At 45.9% G+C, this 22,651-nt stretch overlaps 1 protein-coding gene and 1 long non-coding RNA gene across 5 annotated transcripts in view; one reads left to right on the forward strand and one right to left on the reverse strand.

Annotated features, from left to right (window-relative positions):
* Positions 1-5,705: 5,705 nt before the first annotated feature.
* The window catches only part of NF2 (NF2, moesin-ezrin-radixin like (MERLIN) tumor suppressor), a 56,051-nt gene continuing 39,105 nt past the window's right edge, over positions 5,706-22,651 (forward strand). For all 4 annotated transcript variants that reach the window (XM_087913135.1, XM_087913133.1, XM_087913136.1 and 1 more), the window contains exons 1-4: positions 5,706-6,330; positions 16,151-16,276; positions 17,758-17,880; positions 19,118-19,201. In XM_087913135.1, coding sequence (XP_087769261.1) covers positions 6,217-6,330; positions 16,151-16,276; positions 17,758-17,880; positions 19,118-19,201 — 447 coding nt within the window. In that variant the 5' untranslated portion in view covers positions 5,706-6,216. The remainder of the gene's footprint in view (positions 6,331-16,150; positions 16,277-17,757; positions 17,881-19,117; positions 19,202-22,651) is intronic.
* Positions 11,081-15,218, reverse strand: LOC148124627 (uncharacterized). Its single transcript, XR_015739653.1, has 3 exons — positions 14,315-15,218; positions 12,144-12,285; positions 11,081-11,906 (listed from the first exon to the last, which is right to left on the reverse strand). It is a non-coding gene; the product is annotated as an uncharacterized LOC148124627 (long non-coding RNA).

Here is a 22,651-nt window from a genome sequence, read left to right on the forward strand (position 1 = left end):
AGGAGGAGGAGGAGGAGGAGGAGAAGAAGAAGAAGAAGAAGAAGAAGAAGAAGAAGAAGAAATAATGGTAGTGGAGAAGAAGGAAAAGGAGAAGGAGAAGAAGAAGAAGAAGAAGAAGAAGAAGAAGAAGAAGAAGAAGAAGAAGAAATAATGGTAGTGGAGAAGAAGGAAAAGGAGGAGGAGGAGGAGGAGAAGAAGAAGAAGAAGAAGAAGAAGAAGAAGAAGAAGAAGAAGAAGAAGAAGAAGAAGAAGAAGAAGAAGAAGAAGAAATAATGGTAGTGGAGAAGAAGGAAAAGGAGGAGGAGGAGGAGGAGAAGAAGAAGAAGAAGAAGAAGAAGAAGAAGAAGAAGAAAGTGAAAGAAAGAATGAGGAAGAGGAGAAGGAAGAAGAAAAGGGAGGAAGAGGAAAAGGAGGAGGAGGAGAAGTAGAAGCAGAAGCAGCAGGAGAAGGAGAAGGAGAAGAAGAAGAAAGGAAGAAGAAATAATGGTAGTGGAGAAGAAGGAAAAGGAGGAGAAGGAGAAGAAGAAGAAGAAGAAGAAGAAGAAGAAGAAGAAGAAGAAGAAGAAGAAGAAGAAGAAGAAGGTGAAAGAAAGAATGAGGAAGAGGAGAAGGAAGAAGAAAAGGGAGGAAGAGGAAAAGGAGGAGGAGGAGAAGGAGGAGGGTCCTTAACGCTCTCTAAGCTTGCTTGTTGTTTTTTTTCCAGACATCTCATGACCCAAACTAGGTAACATCATGAACGCTAGAAGCGAGTGGGGTTTGTGGAAAGAAGGAGGATTGTGGGGTCCTTTTTTTCTTTTTTTTTTTTTTGCAAATTTTATTGGTTTTTAAAGACAAACAAAAACAAACAAAACACAAAAACATCAAACTTTCTTTCGTAAGTGCACACTTATGAGGATTGTGGGGTCCTTGATGCTCTCTGATCTTGCTTGTTGTCTTGCAAGCATTTCATTACCCAACTAGGTAACATCATCAGTTACTAGAAGGAAAGGAGGAGGACGAGGAGAGAACCGTGGGGTCCTTGGTGCTCTCTTGAGCTTGGTGGTTTTCTTGCAGACCTTTCATGACCTAACGAGGCAACTTTTCAGCGACAGAATAATACTATAATCAATGCACAGAAATTTTCAAGGAAAGACTGGACGGCTCTTTGTCCAGAATGGTGTAAGGTGTCTTGCTCAAACAGGGAGTTGGACTAAAAGACCTCTAAAGTTCCTTCTGACTGTTGTCATTCTGTATTCTCTACATCTTAAAAATTGCTAAATGCCATGCTATATAAGCAAGTCGCATTCCTGCAATTCCTGCCTTGCCTTACCTTGTTTTCTGAACTGGCCTACCTTTCAGGGTTGACTTGACCACTGAGGCCACCAAACACTGTAGACTGAAGTTTTAAAAACACCCAGGGAAAGCAAGAAGTTGGGTGTGGTTTTAAAACTCCGGAGCTGTTCTGACCCAAACCTTGTTCCAAGGAAACAAACACGAAATGGAGGAAACAGCAAAACCTTTTAATTATTCTTATGAATTCCGTTCCTTCCCGGTTAAAAGGCTGTTTCAGACTAATTGTCTCTGATAAGAACGAGCCTTGCCAAGGTTATGCAAGGCTGCCCAGAACGCTAGATAAAGTTGCCAAGAAATATTTCAAAAGAGTCTCCAAACACAAACTAAGATAGTTCGAACGTCCACAAGGCTTGAGTGCCAAAACTTCTTTGCTTCCTGCAAAGAATCCCACCTCTGAGGGCTGGCTTTTATCCCTTAAAGGAGGGGCCATTGCCTTGCACCCTTACTCCCGAGTCGCCCTTCCTGCTGCAGCTGCTGTTTCCTTCGAGCAGCCCTGCGTGCATGCGCACTGGGCACAGGCTCCTCGGGGGCCTCTTCCTCACTGCTGCCAGCCTCCACAGTCTCCAAAGGCAGCACTCCACTCCCTGATGGTCCTGGCCCCATCCCCGCATCACACGCAGGCCCCTCATCCGAGTCCTCGCTCTCTGAGACCTCCGCCATCTGCACCTGCTGCCAGTGAACCACAACAGCAGCTGACCTGACCGGGGTTCACAACATTTCCACAAATTATGCTGGCTACGCACCATGGTAGCTTCAGCCAGCTAACGAAAGCTGGCTTAGTCTTCTTCAGCCAGGCCAGGAATGCAGATCAGGTCCCCATCTCTGATGTCGGAATGATCCATGATGATAATAGGCTGGCACTGGGCAAGGGCATTTGAGGGGCACAGTAGCAGATGTCTCCAGAATGGGATGCTTGCTGGGTTTCAATGAACATTTTGCAAAAATGATGGATGGCAGAATTTTCAACACGCTGGGGAAATAATTAAATCTTTCCCCTTGACCTGGAGAATGGCCAGTTTAGGGGTTTTAATTATTATTATTTTTTGCCTGCTGTTAGGTTTGCATTATCTTAGCTTGTTATTTAACAAGGATTCACGCATTGCATAATGCTTCAGACAGTGGGCAGCCTCAAAGGGTCAGTTCATAATGTCTACAATGTGCTTGACTTACCTGTTGAATTTTACCTTTGAGTTATTGATTAATCGACCGTAGGTTTTAATGTCAGCAAATAAAAGAGGCAAATTTGCCCCCACACACTGCCATAAAGGAAGGTGAACTCTCACCAAGCTTTGCTGTGTGTTTGTGGTTGCCAAAGCTTTGATTGATTTGGCTAAGCAAAGTGCAAAGTGTTTCTTCTCAATATTATTTAGGGCTACTAAATAAACTTTTTTTTTTTCCCTCTGGATGTTTCAAGTTAATGAGGGAGAGACATCGTGGCTTAAAAATACTGCAAATTAAAGTGCTTTTAGCTGGGAACATCTGTTTTTTTCCCCGTATGCATTAAGACCACTGACCAGATTTGCACCTCAAGCCAGAATGAGATTTCTTTTGCTTATCATTTAATATGTTATTTAAAGCCAGTATTTTGAATTTTCAGAGCCCGAAACAAACTGGCAAGGCTTCTTCCAGATGGTGCTGACTTCAAAGAGCAGATTAAGCCGCAGAATGGGCAGTTTTATTTTGGCTTTGCGAACGAGGCAAACCCTGGTCTGGACATCATAGCTGTGCAGGGATGCCACGTTTCAAAGCCAGCTAATCACGGTTCATTTATTCAACTCTGATTTAAACATATAAATCCAGACTAAAGCTGATATAAAGGGGTGTGTATTATACTTCACAATCAATTCTCCATCTCTGGTTTGTTTTTTTGTGGTCTTAAACTGTTCCTACATCCCTTTGTTTTTAATAAGTTGAAATTGAGAATAAACTATTTTAAAAAAAACTCTACAAGCTTCATTCACACAATACATTACCCAGGTTAGTTGAAACTCCATAAATTTATTTTTTTAACAGATTAACAGAGTTGGAAGGGACCTTGTAGGTCATCTAGTCGAACCCCCCCCTCCTCTGTCCAAATAATTTGCAGTTGTTACTTTTGCACAATTCACTTAAGTAAAATTAGAGGACCTGGCTTGAAGTTTTCCCAATCACCACTAAGGGGAAAAAAGCCAGAGATGGAGAAAACACAAACTCTGCTGCCCCCTATCGGTTGGTTGCATTTTCGCAGCCCTCATTTGATTCGTTGGGTCCTTTGGATAACTCAGCGGGTCAGGCAAACTAAACCCATTCATTTATTTTATGGTTCGGTGTGTTGTGTGAATGCACAACAGGAGTTCATTCCTCATAACTTCCCTTGTGTACTTTTTTTTCCCCTTCTCCATTTCTTGCATTAGAGGGCGCTCAAGGCCGCGACATCTCTAGCCTCCAAAGGGGCGGTCTGCCTTCCTCGCGTCTATGCTCATTGCAAGAAGGTGGGCCGTTCGTGCGGATAGACAAGCGTATCCAACCAATCCGTCATTTCCCAAATCATTTCGCTTAGAGGCTGCGGTTACACCCGCCTCCACCTTTCCGGTTCTTTTTGGAACACGCTGAGGGTACTGGTTCGCGGGAGAGAAAATCTCGCCGCGTGAAGAGACCCTTAACGGCGCCTCTAAAAACCCAAGATTGGGCACGGCAAAGATTTTGGAGGAGAGGGTGAGAGTCCGGCGGGGACCCCTCGTACCGCCCCTCAAATGGCGACCGTCGCTCAGCAACCGGAATTGCTGCATTGTCCTCCCCCGCTCGGGGACCGACGCCCCCAGGACCGAGTGGGCGGTCAAAACCTTGGCGCCCCGCCTCCAGAGGCGGGCTTATGCCCCTTTCTCCGCCAATCAGAAGCGAGAGGCGAGGAGTGGCAAGTTAGGCTGTGGTGGCCGAGGTGAGGGCAGCGTTTCACGGCGGGGAGGGGGGGGGGCGGCGTGGAGGCACCCCGAGGAGAGACCCCCCGTCCCCAGGAGCCCCTCCCCATTATTGGGCCGGGGGCCTCCTCCCCAGCCCCCTTCCACGCGGGAAGGTCCCTGGACCCCCCGGGCGAGAACCCCGCTTCAAACTCCGCCTGCCCCCAAAAGGTCTTATAGAAGCCCCTCCCCTAATAGGCCCCATAAAAGCCCCCAGGTTATGCCCTTTGCCCTTTGGAGACCCTTCCCCATATATTTTATGGCAGGCTCCCTTTATAAATTCACCCGCCTTGACAATAGGAAGCCCCCTCCCCTCATTACAAGGAGCCTCGCCACCTTGAAGACCCCCCATATACCTGTATAGGGGAATTGAGAGCTTCCCCCCGTCACCTTAAAGCCCCTCCCCATATTATCTGTATCTGGACATTGAGAGCTGTGATCCCTCCCGATAAGTCTTAGGAAGACTGGATTGGTGGTCGCTGGAAGCCCCAGACCCTTTATTTCCTCCTCCCCACACCCCCAGCCTTGAATTCAATAATTCCTCCCCCTTTTAAAGAGTGTCCCTTTACTTGCTGGGGTCTCCCCCCATTTATATATTTAATTGCAAAATTGATCATCTCTTTCCCCTCCCCCATTTTGTTCTCCTTGGTTTTCTGGCGGGGTTCCAGAAACGGGATGGTGGCTTGGGACCGATGGGGATTAATCCAGGCTTGTTTCCCTTGGAGAAGCGGCCTAAAAGCTTCCCGGCTCTTCTGTGAATCAACAGAACGTTTATTCCTCTTATTAACCCCACTTATTATTTTTTCCCCTTTCTCACCAGGTCTCTTCGGCTCTGGACTTCCCTCCGTGGTTCCCCCAAACAAGAAGGGCCGAAGTGGGTTGACCGATTTCTCCGGGGCCCTCCAGAAAACCCTCCCCCCAGGAATCCTTCATGGAGGGGCAGTTTCTGTCCCCTTCCCCCAAAAAATATTAGAGGATTAGAAAGCCTTTGAAAAGGGAGCCCACCTTCCCACCCAGGTCAAGATTGGCCCGATTTTCAGACTCCCAGACGTTTTCTTTGCCAAATAAAATTGGGGTGTGTGTATGTTCCACTCTCCCCTTTTCCTCCTGGGCCAAACCCACCCATCAGCGGGCAACTGAGTTGTGCCAGTCCAATAACAGCCCCCCCTCTTCCCTGTTAAGCCCTCTTCCAACAATTTGCTTTCCAGTGTGTGTGTGTGTATCTACCTACCTACCTACCTATAATCTGTCTATTTGTCTGTCTGTCTATCTATGTATCTATCTATCTATTTATGTATCTATCGATCGATCTATCGATCTATCTATTAATAAATCTATCTATCTATCTATCTATCTATCTATCTATCTATCTATCTATCTATCTATCTATCTATCTATCTATCTATCTATCTATCTATCTATCCATATCTATCTGTCTGTCTGTCTATCTATCTATCTATCTATCTATCTATCTATCTATCTATCTATCTATCTATCTATCTATCTATCTATTCCTTTAGACGTTTGCAAGGCTGAGCCAGAGAAGAAGGCGGGAAAGACTAAGTTCCTATCCAAAAACCCGTCTAGCTTTTGCCATTTAGGGCGCCCTCCGCATTTTGAACAGAGTAGGGGGTGGGGGGGGCGTGTTTCCTTTTTCTCTTGCTCCTTTCTGACTCCCATCAGCGAGGAAAACCAGAGGGGACAAGAGCCCCATCTTGGAAACATGTTAAAGGGGGCGAGTTGGACGCCTCCTCACCTTTTTCTCCTAGAAAAACTCTGGACGAGCCAGCTGGTTCTTCGGAGGGCCTTGTGCTTGTGCATCTAAACTCTGGGTCGGTGGTCCTAGTTACTCTCTCCCACTTCCCCCTCCCCCTTTGGACCTTCCCCCAGAGAAGGCTCAGGGTACCCCCGTCCCCTTGGCACAGGGTGAAGTCTAAGGGGATTCGCCATGGCTGGGGCCATCGCCTCCCGCATGAGTTTCAGTTCTCTGAAAAGGAAGCAACCCAAAACCTTCACCGTTCGGATTATTACTATGGCCGCCGAAATGGAATTCAATTGTGAGGTAAATACCTTTGTGGTTGCTTTTAAAAGCTGTGGGGCACGCACAACGAATTGGAGGGATTTAGCGCGATACAGCTAGGGACGCGGTGGCTCAGTGCAGAAGACGCTGAGCTTGTTGGTCAGAAAAGGTCGGCGGTTCGAATCCTCAGCGCCCCGTCACGGAGCGAGCTCCCGTTGCTTGTCCCAGCTTCTGCCAACCTAGCAGTTCGAAAGCAGGTAAAAAAAAAAATGCAAGTAGAAAAATAGGAACCATCTTTGGTGGGGAAGGGAACGGCGTTCCACCTGAAGGCAGGACAAGAAGCAACGGATGGAAACTCATCAAGGAGAGAAGCAACTTAGAACTAAGGAGAAATTTCCTGACAGAACAATTAACCGGTGGAACAGCTTGCTACCAGAAGTTGTGAATGCTCCATCACTGGAAGTTTTTAAGAAGAGATTGGATAGCCATCTGTCTGAAGTGGTGTAGGGTTAACTGCCTAAGCAGGGGGTTGGACTAGAAGACCTCCAAGGTCTCTTCCAACTCTGTTATTCTATTCTATTTTTAAGGCCTGCAGTTCTCCGTCAGCATTCCAGGTTCACACAATAGCACAAAAACCAGGTTTAAGAGATGCCTCCAAACTCTCATATATAATAGCCAACGCTCCAGAAGATAAGACTCAAGATCCAGTTGGATCTTGGCAGAACAACGGGCCATATCTAACAAAATGAAATTTAACGTAGAGAAAAGTGTAGAGAAGAGCAACAAAGATGATTAGGGGCCTGGACGTTAAAACATATAAAAAACAGTTGCAGGAATTGGGTAGTTCAATGAAAAGAAGGACTAGCGGGGGACGTGAGAGCAGTCTTCCAGGATTTGAGGAGCTGCCCCAAAGAAGAGGGAGTCAAGCTATTCTCCAAAGAGGGAAAGACAAGAAGTGAAAGATGGAAACTAATCAGGGAGAGAAGAAACCTAGAACTAAGGAGAAATTTGGTGATAGAACAATTAATCAGTGGCCTCCAATCAACTTCCCTCCAGAAGTTGTGAACGCTCCAACACTGGAAGTTTTTAAGAAGGGATTGGATAACGCTTTGTCTGGAATGGTATAGGGCCTCCTACTTGAGCAGTGGGTTGGACTAGAAGACCTCCAAAGTCCCTTCCAACTCTTGTTATTCTATTCCCGTGATGGCGAACCTATGGCCTGCGTGCCGGAAGTGGCACGACGAGCCCTCTTCGCCGGCACGCAAGCCGTAGCCCCAGAGCTGGTCTACTGCGCATGCGTGCCCGCCACCCGCTCTCCAGCTGATCGTCACGTGCAGGGGGTGGGGCGTGTGAGGAAGACTCATGCGCATGCGCAGAAAGGCATGGGGCACCCAGGGGGGGCGTGCACAGGAGGTCATGCACACATGCGCAAGGGGGCGTGGAGGCCCTGTGTGCATTGCGTTATGGGTGTTGGCGCGCATTCCTATGGGTGCTTCCTTTGCTTTCTTATTATTATGGTTCTTTGCGCAGTCAGCCAGATGTTTACACTGGGTTTGGCATTTTGATTCACCTCTCAGGTCCTTCTCAAGGATCCGGGATGGGCCGCTGGGAATGTTTGACAGTGTTAGAATCGTCATCCCATTATTATTGTTATTGTTATCATCAGGGGTGAGAGTTAAAATTGTTAACAACCAGTTCTGTGGGCGTGGCTTAGGTAGTAGGTGTGGCTTGGTGGTCATGTGATTGGGTGGACATGGCTTGGTGGTCATGTTATTGGCTGGGCGTGGCCAACTCAACATCACTCACATCGAGGCACGCATCTCCTCTCCTGGCCTCTCAGGACTGTGGGGATGCTGCGACAGTCGTAAGTGTGAAAAATGGTCATGTCACTTTTTTCAGTGCCATTGTAACTTTGAATGGTCCCTCCACACAAGCAAAGTACCAGCAAAGGAGGGGGAAAAAACTCCAGAGAAGTTCCTGAGGCAGGAAGTCTAGTGCTGCCAAGAATGTAATAAGGGTTAACGGAGAGGCAGTTTCTGTAAGCAACACCAGAATGTTTCCTTCCTGCCTTCCTTACAGGATTAGGCCAGTAATTTCTTCTAACAACCGGTTCTCCTGACTGCTTAGAATGTTAACAACCGGTTCTAGCGAATAGGTGCGAACTGGTAGAATCCCACCCTTGGTTACCATTGATCTTGCACTTCCAAAAGATAACAATATCTTTGTTATTGGTTAACCAGATTCTGTAAACTAATTGAGTTCAATAACGATCTTATTCATTACTATTACCATCCGGCAGCCGGTACAGGATAATAATAAAATCAAGGACAAATTAGGCTGAGAATCAGCTGCTATCCCAGGGCAGGAACTATACTGAATTCTACTGTATATAGTGAGATATGAATGCAATATGAGGGGGTTTTCAATTCAGTGTGTGGAGAGTGAAGGATGTGTGTTTGTGTTTATTTTCATGGTCATGATGTGCCCTGAAGATGGTGCTTGATTTGATTGTACGAGGTGCAATATGACAAGAAACTAAACTAAACGAAAACATAATTCTGATATGTAAGCCTCTTGGGAGACACCACATTTGCAACCTTAAATTTCAACATTGCATAAACACCCCTATTTTTTTTTTTAAAGAAAACAACCCATTTCATTTTCTGATCTTCCCCTAGCCCTTTTGTATGCTGTTAACAGAGTGCGACTCTCCGTGTGTTATCCACACTTGCGTATCTCCGCCGTATGTCCCCACGGAACGAGCCGAGGGGTTTTGTTCTGGCGCCTTAAACGCTGTTTACAGTATCTCCTTGGTGGATTAGCAGAAATGGCTTTTAATTAAAAAGTCATTATCGGGTTGTCATGCAGCATAAGAAAATAAAAACAGCTTTTCACGGCCCAGATAACTCGCTCCTTATCCATCTATTTTTGACATCCCTTTGTCGCAGAATGAACTGGGAGGGAATAACAAATATTTTATTTGCTTGCTTCTCAGCGGCCTCCTGGCAGAGGGAAGGGGAATCGGGGTATGGAATTATCTGCTGTGAACCCTGCATTGGTGACGGGAAGGGCATCCGGCCAATAAACACTCAGCCCCATTCAATTGACCCCCTCTCTTCCCCCCACCCCAGATGTAAGGGATTATGGGGTCATTAAAAGACAAATGATAATAGTTGTTTAGGAGTTGCTTTGCCTTAAATTGTAAAACAGGGGTGTCCGACTTTGGCCACTTTTTAAGGCTTGTGGACTTCAATTCCCAGAATTCCCAACTTAACACTGGATGGGAAAATCTGGGAATGGAAGTCGATGGGAAAATCCAAATACTGATTTAACCAATACAACGATTTTCTTAGCAACAGTGGCAAGAAACGTTGTACAATGGGGCAAGGTGGCTTAACAAATGTTTCGTTTAACAACATCAACTTTGGGCTCAATTGTGGTCATAACTTGAGGACCTCGGTTTTGGTGCGTCTTCACTGTCCATATATTCTTCTTCTCCTTCTCCTTCTCCTTCTCCTTCTTCCTCTTCCTCTTCCTCTTCCTCTTCCTCTTCCTCTTCCTCTTCCTCTTCCTCTTCTTCTTCTTCTTCTTCTTCTTCTTCTTCTTCTTCTTCTTCTTCTTCTTCTTCTTCTTCTTCTCCTCCTCCTCCTCCTCCTCCATCTTCCTTCTTGTTTTCTTCTCTTTCTCTTCCCCCCCCTCCTCCTCCTCCTCCTCCACCACCACCACTATTATTATTATTATTGTTGTTATTAATGTTATTATTCCTCCTCCTCCTCTTCCTCCTCCTCCTCCTCCTCCTGTACTTGCAATACTCCTCGCCCACCATTTTCTTTGGTAAATATAGTCTGTCAACATCTCTGCATGGATGGAACGGCATGATTCATTGTCATTATTTTTCTGGGTTTCTTTTAATGCAAAGTTTTCAGTTCTACCTTTAGTCCAGTCTACTATTCCAGCAGTGAATCTAACAACTGGATTTGCTCCAGTGTTAATTTCCTTGATTACGTTTCCTCTGGTAACTTGGGACTTTTAAGATCTTCACTTTTCGTGGTGTGTATATTCACCTCTAACCTTTCTTCCTGTCTACTTGCCTGCTTTCTAATGATTATTTATCACCTTTGAAAGAATTCACAAGTGTTGTCTTTAATCCTTGCAACGGCTTTAAAAGCTAATCATATTATCCTGCTAGATGAATGAAGAAGATGAGATTAAGAGTGTAGGTTCTCAGGAAATGAATCGGCAGGAGAAGGAAAATCTGAAATGAGCTCCTTTGTAATATTTAACAGCCCACTCTGTTACTAGCAAGCAGAAATATGAATTATTCATTCATCCTCGGTTTCTTTTTGGCTTGCCGATTCCTTGTGTTTTTATTGTCGTTTCTTTGACTGTTCTGAGCCACTCGGAATCGTGGAGAATTGGTTGGCGTCTAACTTTAATAAATTATTTCGGAGTGAATCCTGAACGGGCTAATTGTTTTAGACAAGATAGAATTCTTTTATTGGCCAAGGGTGATTGGACACACAAGGAATTTGTCTTGGTGCAAATGCTCTCAGTGGACATAAAAGAAAAGATACATTCGTCAAGAGTCAAGAATCATCAGGTACAACAGTCAATAATAGTCATAGGGTACAATAAGACTAGAATAGAATAGGAATATAGAATAGGAAAATTAGAATAGAATAGAATAGAACAGAATAGAACAGAATAGAATAGAATTCTTTTATTGGCCAAGTGTGATTGGACACAAAAGGAATTTGTCTTGGTGCAAATGCTCTCAGTGTCCATAAAAAGAAAAGACTCAAGAATGATAAGATACACTTTATAGGGTACAATAAGTCATAGGGTACAAATAAGCAATAGGAATAAGATAGAATTCTTTTATTGGCCAAGTATGATTGGACACACAAGGAATTTGTCTTTGGTGCAAATGCTCAGTGTACGTAAAAGAAAAGGTACATTCATCAAGAATCATCAGCTACAACACTTAATAATAGTCATAGGGTACAAATAAGCAATCAAATCATACTAGGAAACAGTCAATAAAAATCATTAGGATACAAGCGCCAAAGTTACGGTCATCCAGTCACAAGTGGGAGGGGATGGGTGATAAGGAGTGATGAGAAGATTAAAAGTAATAGTAGTGCAGACTTTGTCAGTAGTTGAACAGTGTTGAGGGAATTATTTGTTTAGCAGAGTGATGGCATTCAGGGAAAAAACTCCCCTTGTGTCTAGTTGTTCTGGTGTGCAGGGCTCTATAGTGTCGTTTTGAGGGAAGGGGTTGAAACAGTTTATGTCCAGGATGTGAGGGGTCTGTAGATATTTTCACAGCCCTCTTTTTGACTCGTGCAGTAGACAGGTCCTCGATGGAAGGCAGGTTGGTAGCCATTGTTTTTTCCGAAGTCCTAATTACTCTCTGAAGTCTGTGTCCGTCCTACTGGGTTGCAGAACCAAACCAGGCAGTTCTAGAGGTGCAGATGACGGACTCAATCATTCCTCTGTAGAACTGGATCAGCAGCTCCTTGAAGATGTTGTTCCCTGAATTGTGTTCCAGTACTTCTGATTGTGTTTTTTTTTGGGGGGATTGCCTTGGCTAAAAATGGCAACCCGCCTACAGAACTCTGTAAAAAACAAAAAATAGAATGAATGAAGAGAGGCGTTTTCGTCGGGTGAGTTTTTGCCCTACGGCACGACCTCTTTTGCCACCGTTGTTAAGCAGACCACTACAGCGGGTAAGTCAGTAAACCCGGGCATTAAGCGAATCTGGCTTCCCCATTGACTCTGCTTTGTCAGACGGTCACAAAAAGACGCACAAACACGCACCCACACGGGACACGGCAACGGTCGTAAATACAAACCAGTTGGGAGGCGTCCGGGTTTTGATCACACGGCCTGCAGAGGTTGTCACTGTGAAAAACGGTCGTAAGTCACAGGTCTCAGCGCCGTCGCGCATTCGAACCCTAAACGCACCGTTGCCCTCCCGAGTGTTTTTCCTTAGCTCTTCAAAAAAAGAAAAAAAAACACAAATTAGAGCATTAGGTTTGGTACTGGCTGTTCTTTCGGGCGAGTTTTTTCCTGCTTTGCGTTTGGTTTCCCTCTGATATTTTCCAAGGAGCAGTTAGGACATCGCTTGTGGGAAGGACACTGCGCCCCTATAGACTGCGATGTTCCCACACCTGCCAATTGCAAACGAACCGCCTGTTGCAGTGCAATAAATAATGGACACCCTCTTAATAGATTTCCCCCGCCCCCAAGCCCGGCACCCCTCCAATCTTGGATCTGCCAGCTCCCCAAATTTCTTCCCTCCCCCGGAGCTGGCTGGATTTTAAGTACCTGTTCCTGTTTACTTAAAAAATATTTATGCGGTGATAAATTACAAGAGAGCCCCGTTGCATTTTAGCCCAGATCGTAAATCCCCTACCTGCGGAAATATCCGCCGGTGCGTCCCTTCGCCTCCTCTAATCGGGGAATTCGTTCACGTATCCTTCCAACAAGCCGTGTTAAGATAAGGCTAATGGAATATGACAAGGCTACCCGTTAAAAGAACATTTGTATTCCTGCCAGGAGTTTTCCGGGGACCGTCCACGTTAAAGAGGAACCACCGGGGTGGGGGGGAGAACCTCACCTTGTGCCCCTTAGAATAGCGACCCCCAACTTTCGGAACACCAGGAACCGGTTTCGTGAAGAGTGGTTTGGTTTTTTTTGTAGATGTGGTTTTGCGTGCTACCTGCATCCCACGGACGGGGCTTTGCTTGTTTGTGCGGCCCGGTTTCTGGCATGCCGTAGCCCGGTGGCGGCCAACGGACCGGGGGGTTGGGGGACCCCTGATCTAGAACGTCTTACAGTCTTGCAGTCCAATTATGGGTCTCCCTCTTCTTTTTCTTTTAATGACCCCCCATAATCCTTTCCGGGTGGAGTCTGGACAACGGAATGAAGCTGAATGGCCGTCTGCCCTTTCCTGTTGCCAGTGCGGAGTTCTATTCGGCAGATATACTCTCACTGTGCCGAGAGAGAGAGAGAGAGAAATACCTGCCTCTACCTGGGATTGAACTCGCAGCCGACTGTGAGGCAAGAGCTCCAATTCTAGGCCACCACACCACTCAATGATGGGTCTTCCTCTAGTGCAAGTCTATTTCGGTTGGGGATTATAGCATCAAGAAGGTGTGACCTTCACCCATTCCCCTTTTCTGTATTAGATCTGGAGCCTTGCATTTTAATTCCTGTTTCCTACCGGAAAGATTTTCCTTCACTGACAAGTGTCTCCCTCTAAAGAATTGACAGTAACCAGGCAGGCTTGACAGCGGACTGATTCCATCACTGACCACGGGTTGGAATCTTTGCCGGCCGCTGAGCCCATCCAATGCAGGAAGGAAGTTCAGCCTGTCTTCATTAAGTCCCTCGCCCCCGTTATTCTCTCCTCCATCCGTTCAGGGTGGTGGCAGCAAGACATGAAATCAATATGTGGCTCTCACATGACTGTGATTTACAGTCACCACGCTACCTTAAATTGAGAAAGGGAACCTAACCATTTTGTTATTGTCTGTGTCAATTTGTGCTTTATCTTATCAGTGGCTTGGATTTTCCGCCCCTCCCGGACAAAGAGGGCAAATTAAAGAAGGACTAAAGTCATTTATTTCACTTAAAAAAAGTCCAGAGGGAGGTCTAATCTCTTGATAGAACCCCAGATAGTCAGTTGCCTGGGACTTTATTAAAGATTACATTTCTTTCTTTCTGGATTTCTGGATGGCAACCAGAATCATGGCTTTAAGCAAGCTAGGAAGGAAGGAAGGAAGGAGATAAAGAGAAAGATTACAAGGAAGGGAAGGAGGGAGGGAAGGAGAAGGAAGGAAAAAGAATTGAAAGAAAGAGAAAGATTATAAGGGAGGGAGGAAGGAAGGAAGGAAGGAGATAAAGAGAAAGATTACAAGGAAGGGAAGGAGGGAGGGAAGGAAGGAAAAAGAATTGAAAGAGAGAAAGAGAAAGATTATAAGGGAGGGAGGGAGGAAGGAAAAATAACAATAGCACTTACATACAGCTTCTAAGTGGTTAACAGAGTCAGCCTCTTTCTCCCAACAGTCTGGGTCCTCATTTACTGACCTCGGAAGGATGGAAGGCCGAGTCAGTCTTGATCTGCTCAGGATCGAACCGCTGGCACAGTTAGCCTGCAATACTGCATTCTGACTGCTGCACCACCACGGCTCTTGTAGATAACATTTGCTAAATTTCCCATTAATCTGTTAGACTAGAAGACCTTCAGGATCCCTTCCAGCTCTGTTCCTGCTGTCTTTGAAAGTTTGAAGCAAACACCCAAGCAGGCTTCCCTGTTTCTCTCTCTCTCTCTCTCTCTCTCTCTCCCACCCCCACTTTTCTCGTTTCCCAAGAACTGCAGCATTCTAATGTTTTCCCCAACTTCATTAGAGACTTTGCACCAGGTTACATAAGGCTCCACTTCATTTGTAGTCTGTGGCTGGGCTTGAATTCCGTCGAGGGAGGGTGGGAGGGAGGGAAGGAAGGAAGGAAAGAGGGTGAGCGGGGGAAGATCCTTGTCCTCCTTCCTAGCAAAGCACAGCTGGAGTTTGAAAACACCGATTCCTCTGGGCACCCGGTCTGCATCTGTGGACGCTGCTGCGCCTTTTCTCTGCCTGCGTTTCCTACCAGCCTCCCTTTAGCCAAGGATGACTTATCCGCGGCCTGCCTCTTATCCTTCACCGCCTCTTCGTTTGTCAATCTTTCCCTTTGGAGCCTGGACAGAAGATGCGGAGAGGGAAACCGCCGCGTGTTCTCGCCGTCTTTCTAACCCGAACGCGAGCCGAGGGAACGAAACGAAGCCCGTTTGCAAATACAGATTATTTATCTCTCTCTCTCTCTCTCTCTCTTTTTTTTTTTTTTTTGGCGTTCGCCGTGCCAATTAGGTTCACCACAGTGAGCCTTAATTGTGGTTTGTTTAAGTAAGCCGCCCTTGGCAGGATTAGCATGTCACATTAAGTCCATTTCCCCCCCACACCCCCAACCGATTTTTATCACCGTTTAGCCACGTGAAGTGTGGACTCAGCCTTCGGTGCTGCAATCACAACAAGCAGGTTGTGTACAAACCCCTTTGTCCCCTTTTGCACAATTCTTCATCCGATTACAGGAGAGCTGCAGAGAAAGGCTCAGGAATTCTGAGATATGAAGTCCACAAGTGGCCAAGTTTGAAAAGCCCCTTGCTCTGGAGGACTCTGTGCCTTTAGCAGAAACCTTGGCTTTCTTGATCCTTTAGAATGAACCAGGTACCAGCGTCCCAATTAAACCTCCCGTTCTTATTCCGCACTCAGAAGCAAAGTTCATCCAAGTAAGAATTTATTGAAGAAGTCATATTGGCCCATCTGGGAAAACCCGAATCGGAGAGCTCTGGGTTTTCCTTTCCCGAAAGAGAAATCCAAGTTCCATCCCCTGCACCCATCCGTCCATCACATGGCCCAATCAACCATCGTCCCAGCTGGAGACATTCCTCCAGACACTCCTCTCCAGGTGCAGGGCAACTTGTCCTTGACTTTCTGAGAAAGGGTTGTTGTATCTAATCTTCTTTATGAAGATTTCCCAAATTCCCAGGCACTAAATGTTTTAAATATATGAAACTTAAACTTTATTATTATTTTTTTTTAAAGAATAAAAGGCTAGTAGCCAAGTTAAAAGGTTATTTGCTCTACTTTAGCATAGATCATCTTACACATTTATGGAATTTTCTCATACTAGAATTAAACTATGAAACCATTTAAATCACACACACACACAAATCCCAACTGGGGTGGAAGCAGAACAAACTGAAGGCAACTTGGTTTGGGAAGAAGATCTTCTAACTTCCTAACTTCGTTTCTTGGTGCAGGTGAAATGGAAAGGAAAGGACCTCTTCGACCTGGTGTGTAGGACATTGGGACTCCGCGAAACATGGTTCTTTGGGCTGCAGTACATGATGAAGGACACGATAGCCTGGCTCAAAACAGACAAGAAGGTAAGGGATGTGCCCTTTCAAAGCTCAAATGTCTAGAACAGGGGCCTCCAACCTTGGCAAGACTTGTGGACTTCAACTCCCAGAATTCCCCATCCAGCACGGGGAATCTGAAAACCAGCCTAACACCATAACAAATGTGCATAAATGTGCTATGCAGCATGGCTGGCTGGGGAATTCTTGGCAGCTTTTAGACTTGTGGACTTCAACTCCCAGGATTCCCCACCAACAAGTCCACCAGCCTTGTAAGTTGCCAAGCTGGGAGACCCCTGCCTTAGATCCTGATGGAGATCGGCTGCTTTCAGGAGAGCAAGGAAACAGTGCAGCCCCCAGGCAGGTGGAATGGATTGTGTCAGACCTGCCCCAAACTTGGTCCTCGAGAAGCGAAATGTCTTCAAAGAAAAGCCAGAAAGTCCAGTTATCTCTGGAAAAAAAAAAAAACGTCTTTGGGACAACCATGGAGGACTAAGAATCCCCATAGATAGACATTCTCTTTAAAATAATAATAATAATAATACAGCCTATCTAATTTAAGAACTTACCAATTTCCCCACCTCGAAACGACAAAGAATTGTACCGTCCATTTTTAACCTACCCTAACCACGAAAGTCTTCTCCAAGGGTTGATTTGGATTTAAAAAAAAACAACAGTTTTGTGCTACTTACTTGGAGGACAAGCGAATACACGGTCTCACCTTAGTCTGTTTTCAAGCTGCCAAAATTGGGTAACCTTTGATCCTCAATGCATTAATATTAGGATCAGGCCCTCAAGGTCTCTTCCTCTAACTGGACACGTCTGCACAGACTAATGAGACTCTCCAACAGCTGCTAGAACATCTGCTGAAGATGACAATGTGCTCCATGGTCACTGCGAGCATCTTGCGGCTTTCTCATCCAGCTGCCGTTCCCTAATTAGTAAAGACCCTGGGTCTTTGGGAGCACCTGAAAATAACAGGTTTTAACATAAGGCCGAAGAAAAAAAGTGCAATGGTTGCCAGGACCGTTTTTGATCGAGGTGGGTTGGGCAAATTTTATTTTTATTTATTTCGAACATTTATATAGCCGCCTGCTCACTCAGTGTGACGTTAGGTGGCTTACGAACTACAAAAACACACTACAGGTAAGACTTCAGACTTGACAGCTTTTAAGACTTGTGGACTTCAGCTCCCAGAATTCCTCCTCCTCCTCCTCCTCCTCCTCCTCCTCCTCCTCCTCCTCCAGTCATGTTAGCTCAGGAATTCTGGGAGTTGAAGTCCACAAGTCTTAAACTTGGCCAAGTTTGAAGACCCTTGTGCTACAGGCTTACTTCTTTCTTGATGAGGGGACTGTGATTTTAAGCCATGGTTTATTATATCCTGCGAGCCCTGCCAACTGCGGTTTGTTCCCTAAACCATGCCTTCTTAAACCAACCCGGACGAAGAGTAATAAAAGAGAAATTCTGCAAAGATTTGGAGCGTTTCATCGGAGTGTTTCATCCTTCTGCAGGTGCTGGACCATGATGTCCCAAAGGAGGAACCAGTTACTTTTTACTTCCTGGCTAAGTTTTACCCAGAGAACGCAGAAGAAGAGCTGGTCCAGGAAATCACCCAGCACCTATTCTTCCTACAGGTAAGGCCTTTTTATAAGGGGCAGTGTGATACCTGCCCAGCCACCGGAGAGGCATTTTCAGATTGTAAAATCCAAAGGTCTCGTTTAGCGATGGAAATTCTGCTCTCAATTGTGGTTCTGTAAAAGTTGTGGGGTGACCTCTAGACAAAATGTTCCATGCACCCTATGTTGGGGGTGCAAATCCCACAGCCACCGCTGGTGGGAGGAAGCAAAATGGGAGCCGCGGTTTCATCCCCGCGCAGAGAAAAGTATATGCAGTTTTCATATTTGTACGTCGTGCACAGTCCGACAACTGGAAAAATAAGGGAGCGAAATCTTTACATATCCACAAACTTCTTCGGTTTAATAAGGGGCACATAACACTGTCTCAGTGTTATCTGAGGTTAAGAAATAGATGTCAAGCCAAGCTTAATTGGAGCTTAGAACAAAATTATTAACATTCTGGGCTCCCTGTTCCTTCAGTCATACAGTATGTTCCTGCCAGGATATTGCAAACTTTCTTGTATTAAAAAGAAAAAAAAACCAATTAAAATGGTGTTTAAAAAAGAATAGAGCCAGCCAAAACAAACTTGGTTATTCCTTTCCGTGAGGTGCGTTATGCATTTCTAAAGAGCTCTTAAGAATATATTAAATCTTTTCATTTACATATGTATTAGAAAGTACAGCAGATCACGTTTCAAACCCCTGCTGCAGGAAGAAGAAGAAGAAAGAAAATCTGTTCTCTATCCGTGGCGGAGAGAATAAAATGAGATGGATGATCATGTTAAGCCATGTCTGAGCAGAGATGGCTAAAAGATTAGTGAAATAAAAGTAGAATCGATTCGGAACGGGGAGCACCGAACACAACTTGGGTTGCCTTCGCACCACCTTTTAAAATTTTGCTTTTAAAATGGGTGCAGGGATGAACATTTTGATTAGGCACGACGGATCTGCTCATATTTTTATGCCATTTCAACAAAGCTGCAAAACCTCTTTGGAAATCCTGATTTGGGGGGACTTGAATGTTCTCCCCAAACATTCCTCTTGCATCCTTGGTTCTGCAACTTACATTTCTTTTAAAATAAAAAAAAATTGGGGAGCTTTGTATATTCCAGCATAAATCCCTCAAGTGTTCAGCGAAGGCTTAGTAATTATATATACATTCAGGATGGCAGCTTAAGAATGATCATCGGTAATAAACTGGCTGGTTGGAAGCTGCTTCTTCACCGTCTTGGCATTTCATTGTTGCCTCGTTCAGGTGAAGAAACAGATCTTGGATGAGAAGATCTACTGTCCTCCGGAAGCTTCCGTCCTTCTAGCATCCTACGCTGTGCAAGCCAAGGTAAGGCCTGGTTCATAAATGAAGCACATTCCTGGATCTGATCCTAGAACCTAGAATCTAGACTTCGGGTCAATCACCAGGCATCTGGGAGTTCTAGTCCTGTCTTATGCACGAAAACCATCTGGGTGACTTTGGGCCAATCACCAGGAGATGGTGAATTCTAGTTCTCCCCTTAGCATGAAAACCATCTGGGTGACTTTGGGCCAATCACCAGGAGATGGTGAATTCTAGTTCTCCCCTTAGCATGAAAACCATCTGGGTGACTTTGGGCCAATCACCAGGAGATGGTGAATTCTAGTTCTCCCCTTAGCATGAAATCTGGCTGGGTGACTTTGGGCCAATCACCAGCAGATGGTGAATTCTAGTTCTCCCCTTAGCATGAAATCTGGCTGGGAGACTTTGGGCCAATCACCAGGAGATGGTGAATTCTAGTTCTCCCCTTAGCATGAAATCTGGCTGGGAGACTTTGGGCCAATCACCAGGAGATGGTGAATTCTAGTTCTCCGCTTAGCATGAAATCTGGCTGGGAGACTTTGGGCCAATCACCAGGAGATGGTGAATTCTAGTTCTCCGCTTAGCATGAAATCTGGCTGGGAGACTTTGGGCCAATCACCAGGAGATGGTGAATTCTAGTTCTCCGCTTAGCATGAAATCTGGCTGGGAGACTTTGGGCCAATCACCAAGTGTCTGGGAGTTCTAGTCCCACCTTACTCATGAAAGCTGTCTGGGCGACATTTTATGCCCAATTTATAAATTAATTCAAGCCAGAGAACATATCCAACACCTTCCTCCTATTTTCCCTACAACAGCAACTACAATCTTGTGTGGTGGGTTGGGCTGAGAGAGGGCAACTGGCCCAAAATTTACCCAGCTGGTTTTCATGCCTAAGGTAGGGACTAGAACTTGGCCTAGGCAGGCTCAGGAATTTTGGGAGTCTGCAGGTCGTAAAGGGGCCCCAGTTACCCACCTCTGCTCTAGAACTTTGCTTTTCGGTCTCAAACCGCTTTAAGGTGCGTGGACTTCCAACTCCCAGAATTCCCCAGGGGGAGCCACATCTGCATTTGCGCCAGCTGCAGATTTCCATGTTGAAGGCCTTCTTATCTTAGATGTGGCTAAGCTCTGGCACTTTTTTTAAAAAAAATGTTTTTATAAAAAGAGAATCTGATGAAACATGGTCCCTGCTCTGCCCCCCACCCACCCCCACCCCCCAAAGATAAGAATCTGAGGGCATCCCAGCTTACCTCTCCATCTCTCCGAATTCTTACGGCGAGCAAAAGGTTGTCATTAATAGTTTTTTGGGGGGGGGGGGAAATAATAATAAACTTGGCTTTTGGTAGGTGGGTCACGGCAGGACACGGAGGCTTGTTTTAAACAGCTAAGATCCAGATAGCGCCCTTCCTTTGTATTCACTTCTTGGGGGAAGGGGTGGTGGTTGCCGTCCTGTTCCATTCTTGGGGTCTCGTGGCCTGAATTCTTAATTCTTAATGGTTTCACTGGCTCTCTGAAGAGCATTGGTCTTCGATGATGGATTGTACGAACGCAGGCGGATAATGATTCGGTACTACTCTGTAACCCAATTTAGGTAAAAGAGCTTTTGGCAGCCAGACAGGTGGCTGGCTGTCTGAGATGCTTCCGGCCGCCCCTCTAAATCTTGCCTTCAGCGAAAGACCTTCCCACAACAGACAAGTTCATTAAAGCAGAATCCGCCGCGGGAAAGGATGGAGGCTTGCCCTCCAAAGCTGTAAAAAAGGGCTCCCGGGGGCTTATTTCTTAAATGCTTTCTTGTTGGAACGGAGACAGAAAGCAACATTAAGTCACCGTTGTGGTCAGGGTAGACCGGGGAGGTAGGCTGCAGGATCTGACTGTGGAAGACGAGAGAGAGCAATGGTGTCTGTGGAGGTTCTCCAGCCATCCAGATCACGGTGCTTTTTCCCCAAAAGGCAGCTGGGCTTTCTTTGTTTTGCCTTGGAAGTCGTTTTGCTTCTCAGACCAATGGTTATCCAACCTCTTTTTAGAAACTTCCAGTGTTGGAGCATTTACAACTTCTGGAGGCATCCATGAAGCTTCTTCGGTTCTCCTTGGAGGGAGGGTCAGTTCAGAAGCAGCGAAGCTTCTCGGGTGAGAAGTGAAACGTCTTCCTGTTCTGAACCAAGGCTTCCCAAGACCGTAATTAAGCACACGCTTAGTTAAAACAAATGTTTTATTTCAACGCTGGGAATTATGTTCATTCCCAGCCGGGAATGAGTCCCAAATAGTCCCTCGAGATAAGCACTCACCTTTCTCTCCTTTGAATTGCTGCCAACAACTAAAGTACCAAATGAATTATAAAAAAAACAACCGAAGTACAAAGTCCACACAGAGCTTCAAGGATTAATTCGAGCAGAGCGAATGACTTTGCTTCCTGCAAAGGTTTCCTCACCTTTGCCTGTCCTTTATCCCTTATGGGAGGGACAATCACCTCCCAGCCTTACTCCCGATTTTCCCCTTTTTGTTTCAGCTGCTCTTGCCTTCTAGCAGCTCTGCGCACACACACGCACTGGGAACAGGCTCCCCTGAGTCCTCTGCCTTGCTGCTGCCAGATTCCGGAGGCTCCGGAGGCAGCCCCCCACTCCCAGATGGTCCTGGCCCCATCTCTGCATCGGACGCGGGACCCTCATCTGAGTCCTCCCCAGACTTCCAGAGTGATCCCCGTCCTTCCCCACTGCCTGATTCCGCTGCCGTCTGCACAGGCTGCTGGTGAACCACAACACTTCCAAGGAAAAAACGAAGAAAGCCCAGTTGCCTTTTTGGAAAAAAGCACATTTGAGACAGAGTAGAACTATGTTTCTCAACCTTTGCAACTGTAAGAAGGCATAAACGAGCAGAAACATTTGGAAATCACCAGCAAGTTACCCTACTTAAGTAAGAAGATTCTGAATTATTGCAGCCAGTTGGCTGTCATGCCTAAGGCGGGACTAGAACTCACCATCTCCTAGTGATCGGACCGAAGTCATGGAGCTGATTTGCCCAGCTGGCTTTCATGGTTAAGGTGGGACTAGAATTCACAGTTTCCTAGTGATTGGTCCAAAGTCATGGAATTGACTTTCATGCCTAAGGCAGAACTAGAACTCGCGGTCTCCTAGTGATTGGCCCAAAGTCATGGAACTGACTTTCATTTCTTCAGATACAACTAGAACTCACCATCTGCTGTTGACTGGCCCAAAGTCACCCAGCTGGCTTCCATGGCCAAAGCGGTTCTAGAACTCACGGTCTCCTAGCGATTGGCTCAAGGTCATCTCGCAGGCTTTCATGCCTAAGGCAGGACTAGAACTCACCATCTCCTGGTAATTGGCCCAAAGCCACCCAGCTGGCTTTCGTGCCTAAGATGAGACTAGAACTCACCATCTCCTGGTTTCTAGCCTTTAACCACTACACCAAGCCAGTTCAGCAGATTGTGTTGGTTCTTTTTTT

The sequence above is a fragment of the Pseudonaja textilis genome, chromosome 15 (genome assembly GCF_049901715.1).
Source record: "Pseudonaja textilis isolate UNSWEBS1 chromosome 15, rPseTex1.2, whole genome shotgun sequence".
Lineage (NCBI taxonomy): Eukaryota > Metazoa > Chordata > Lepidosauria > Squamata > Elapidae > Pseudonaja > Pseudonaja textilis.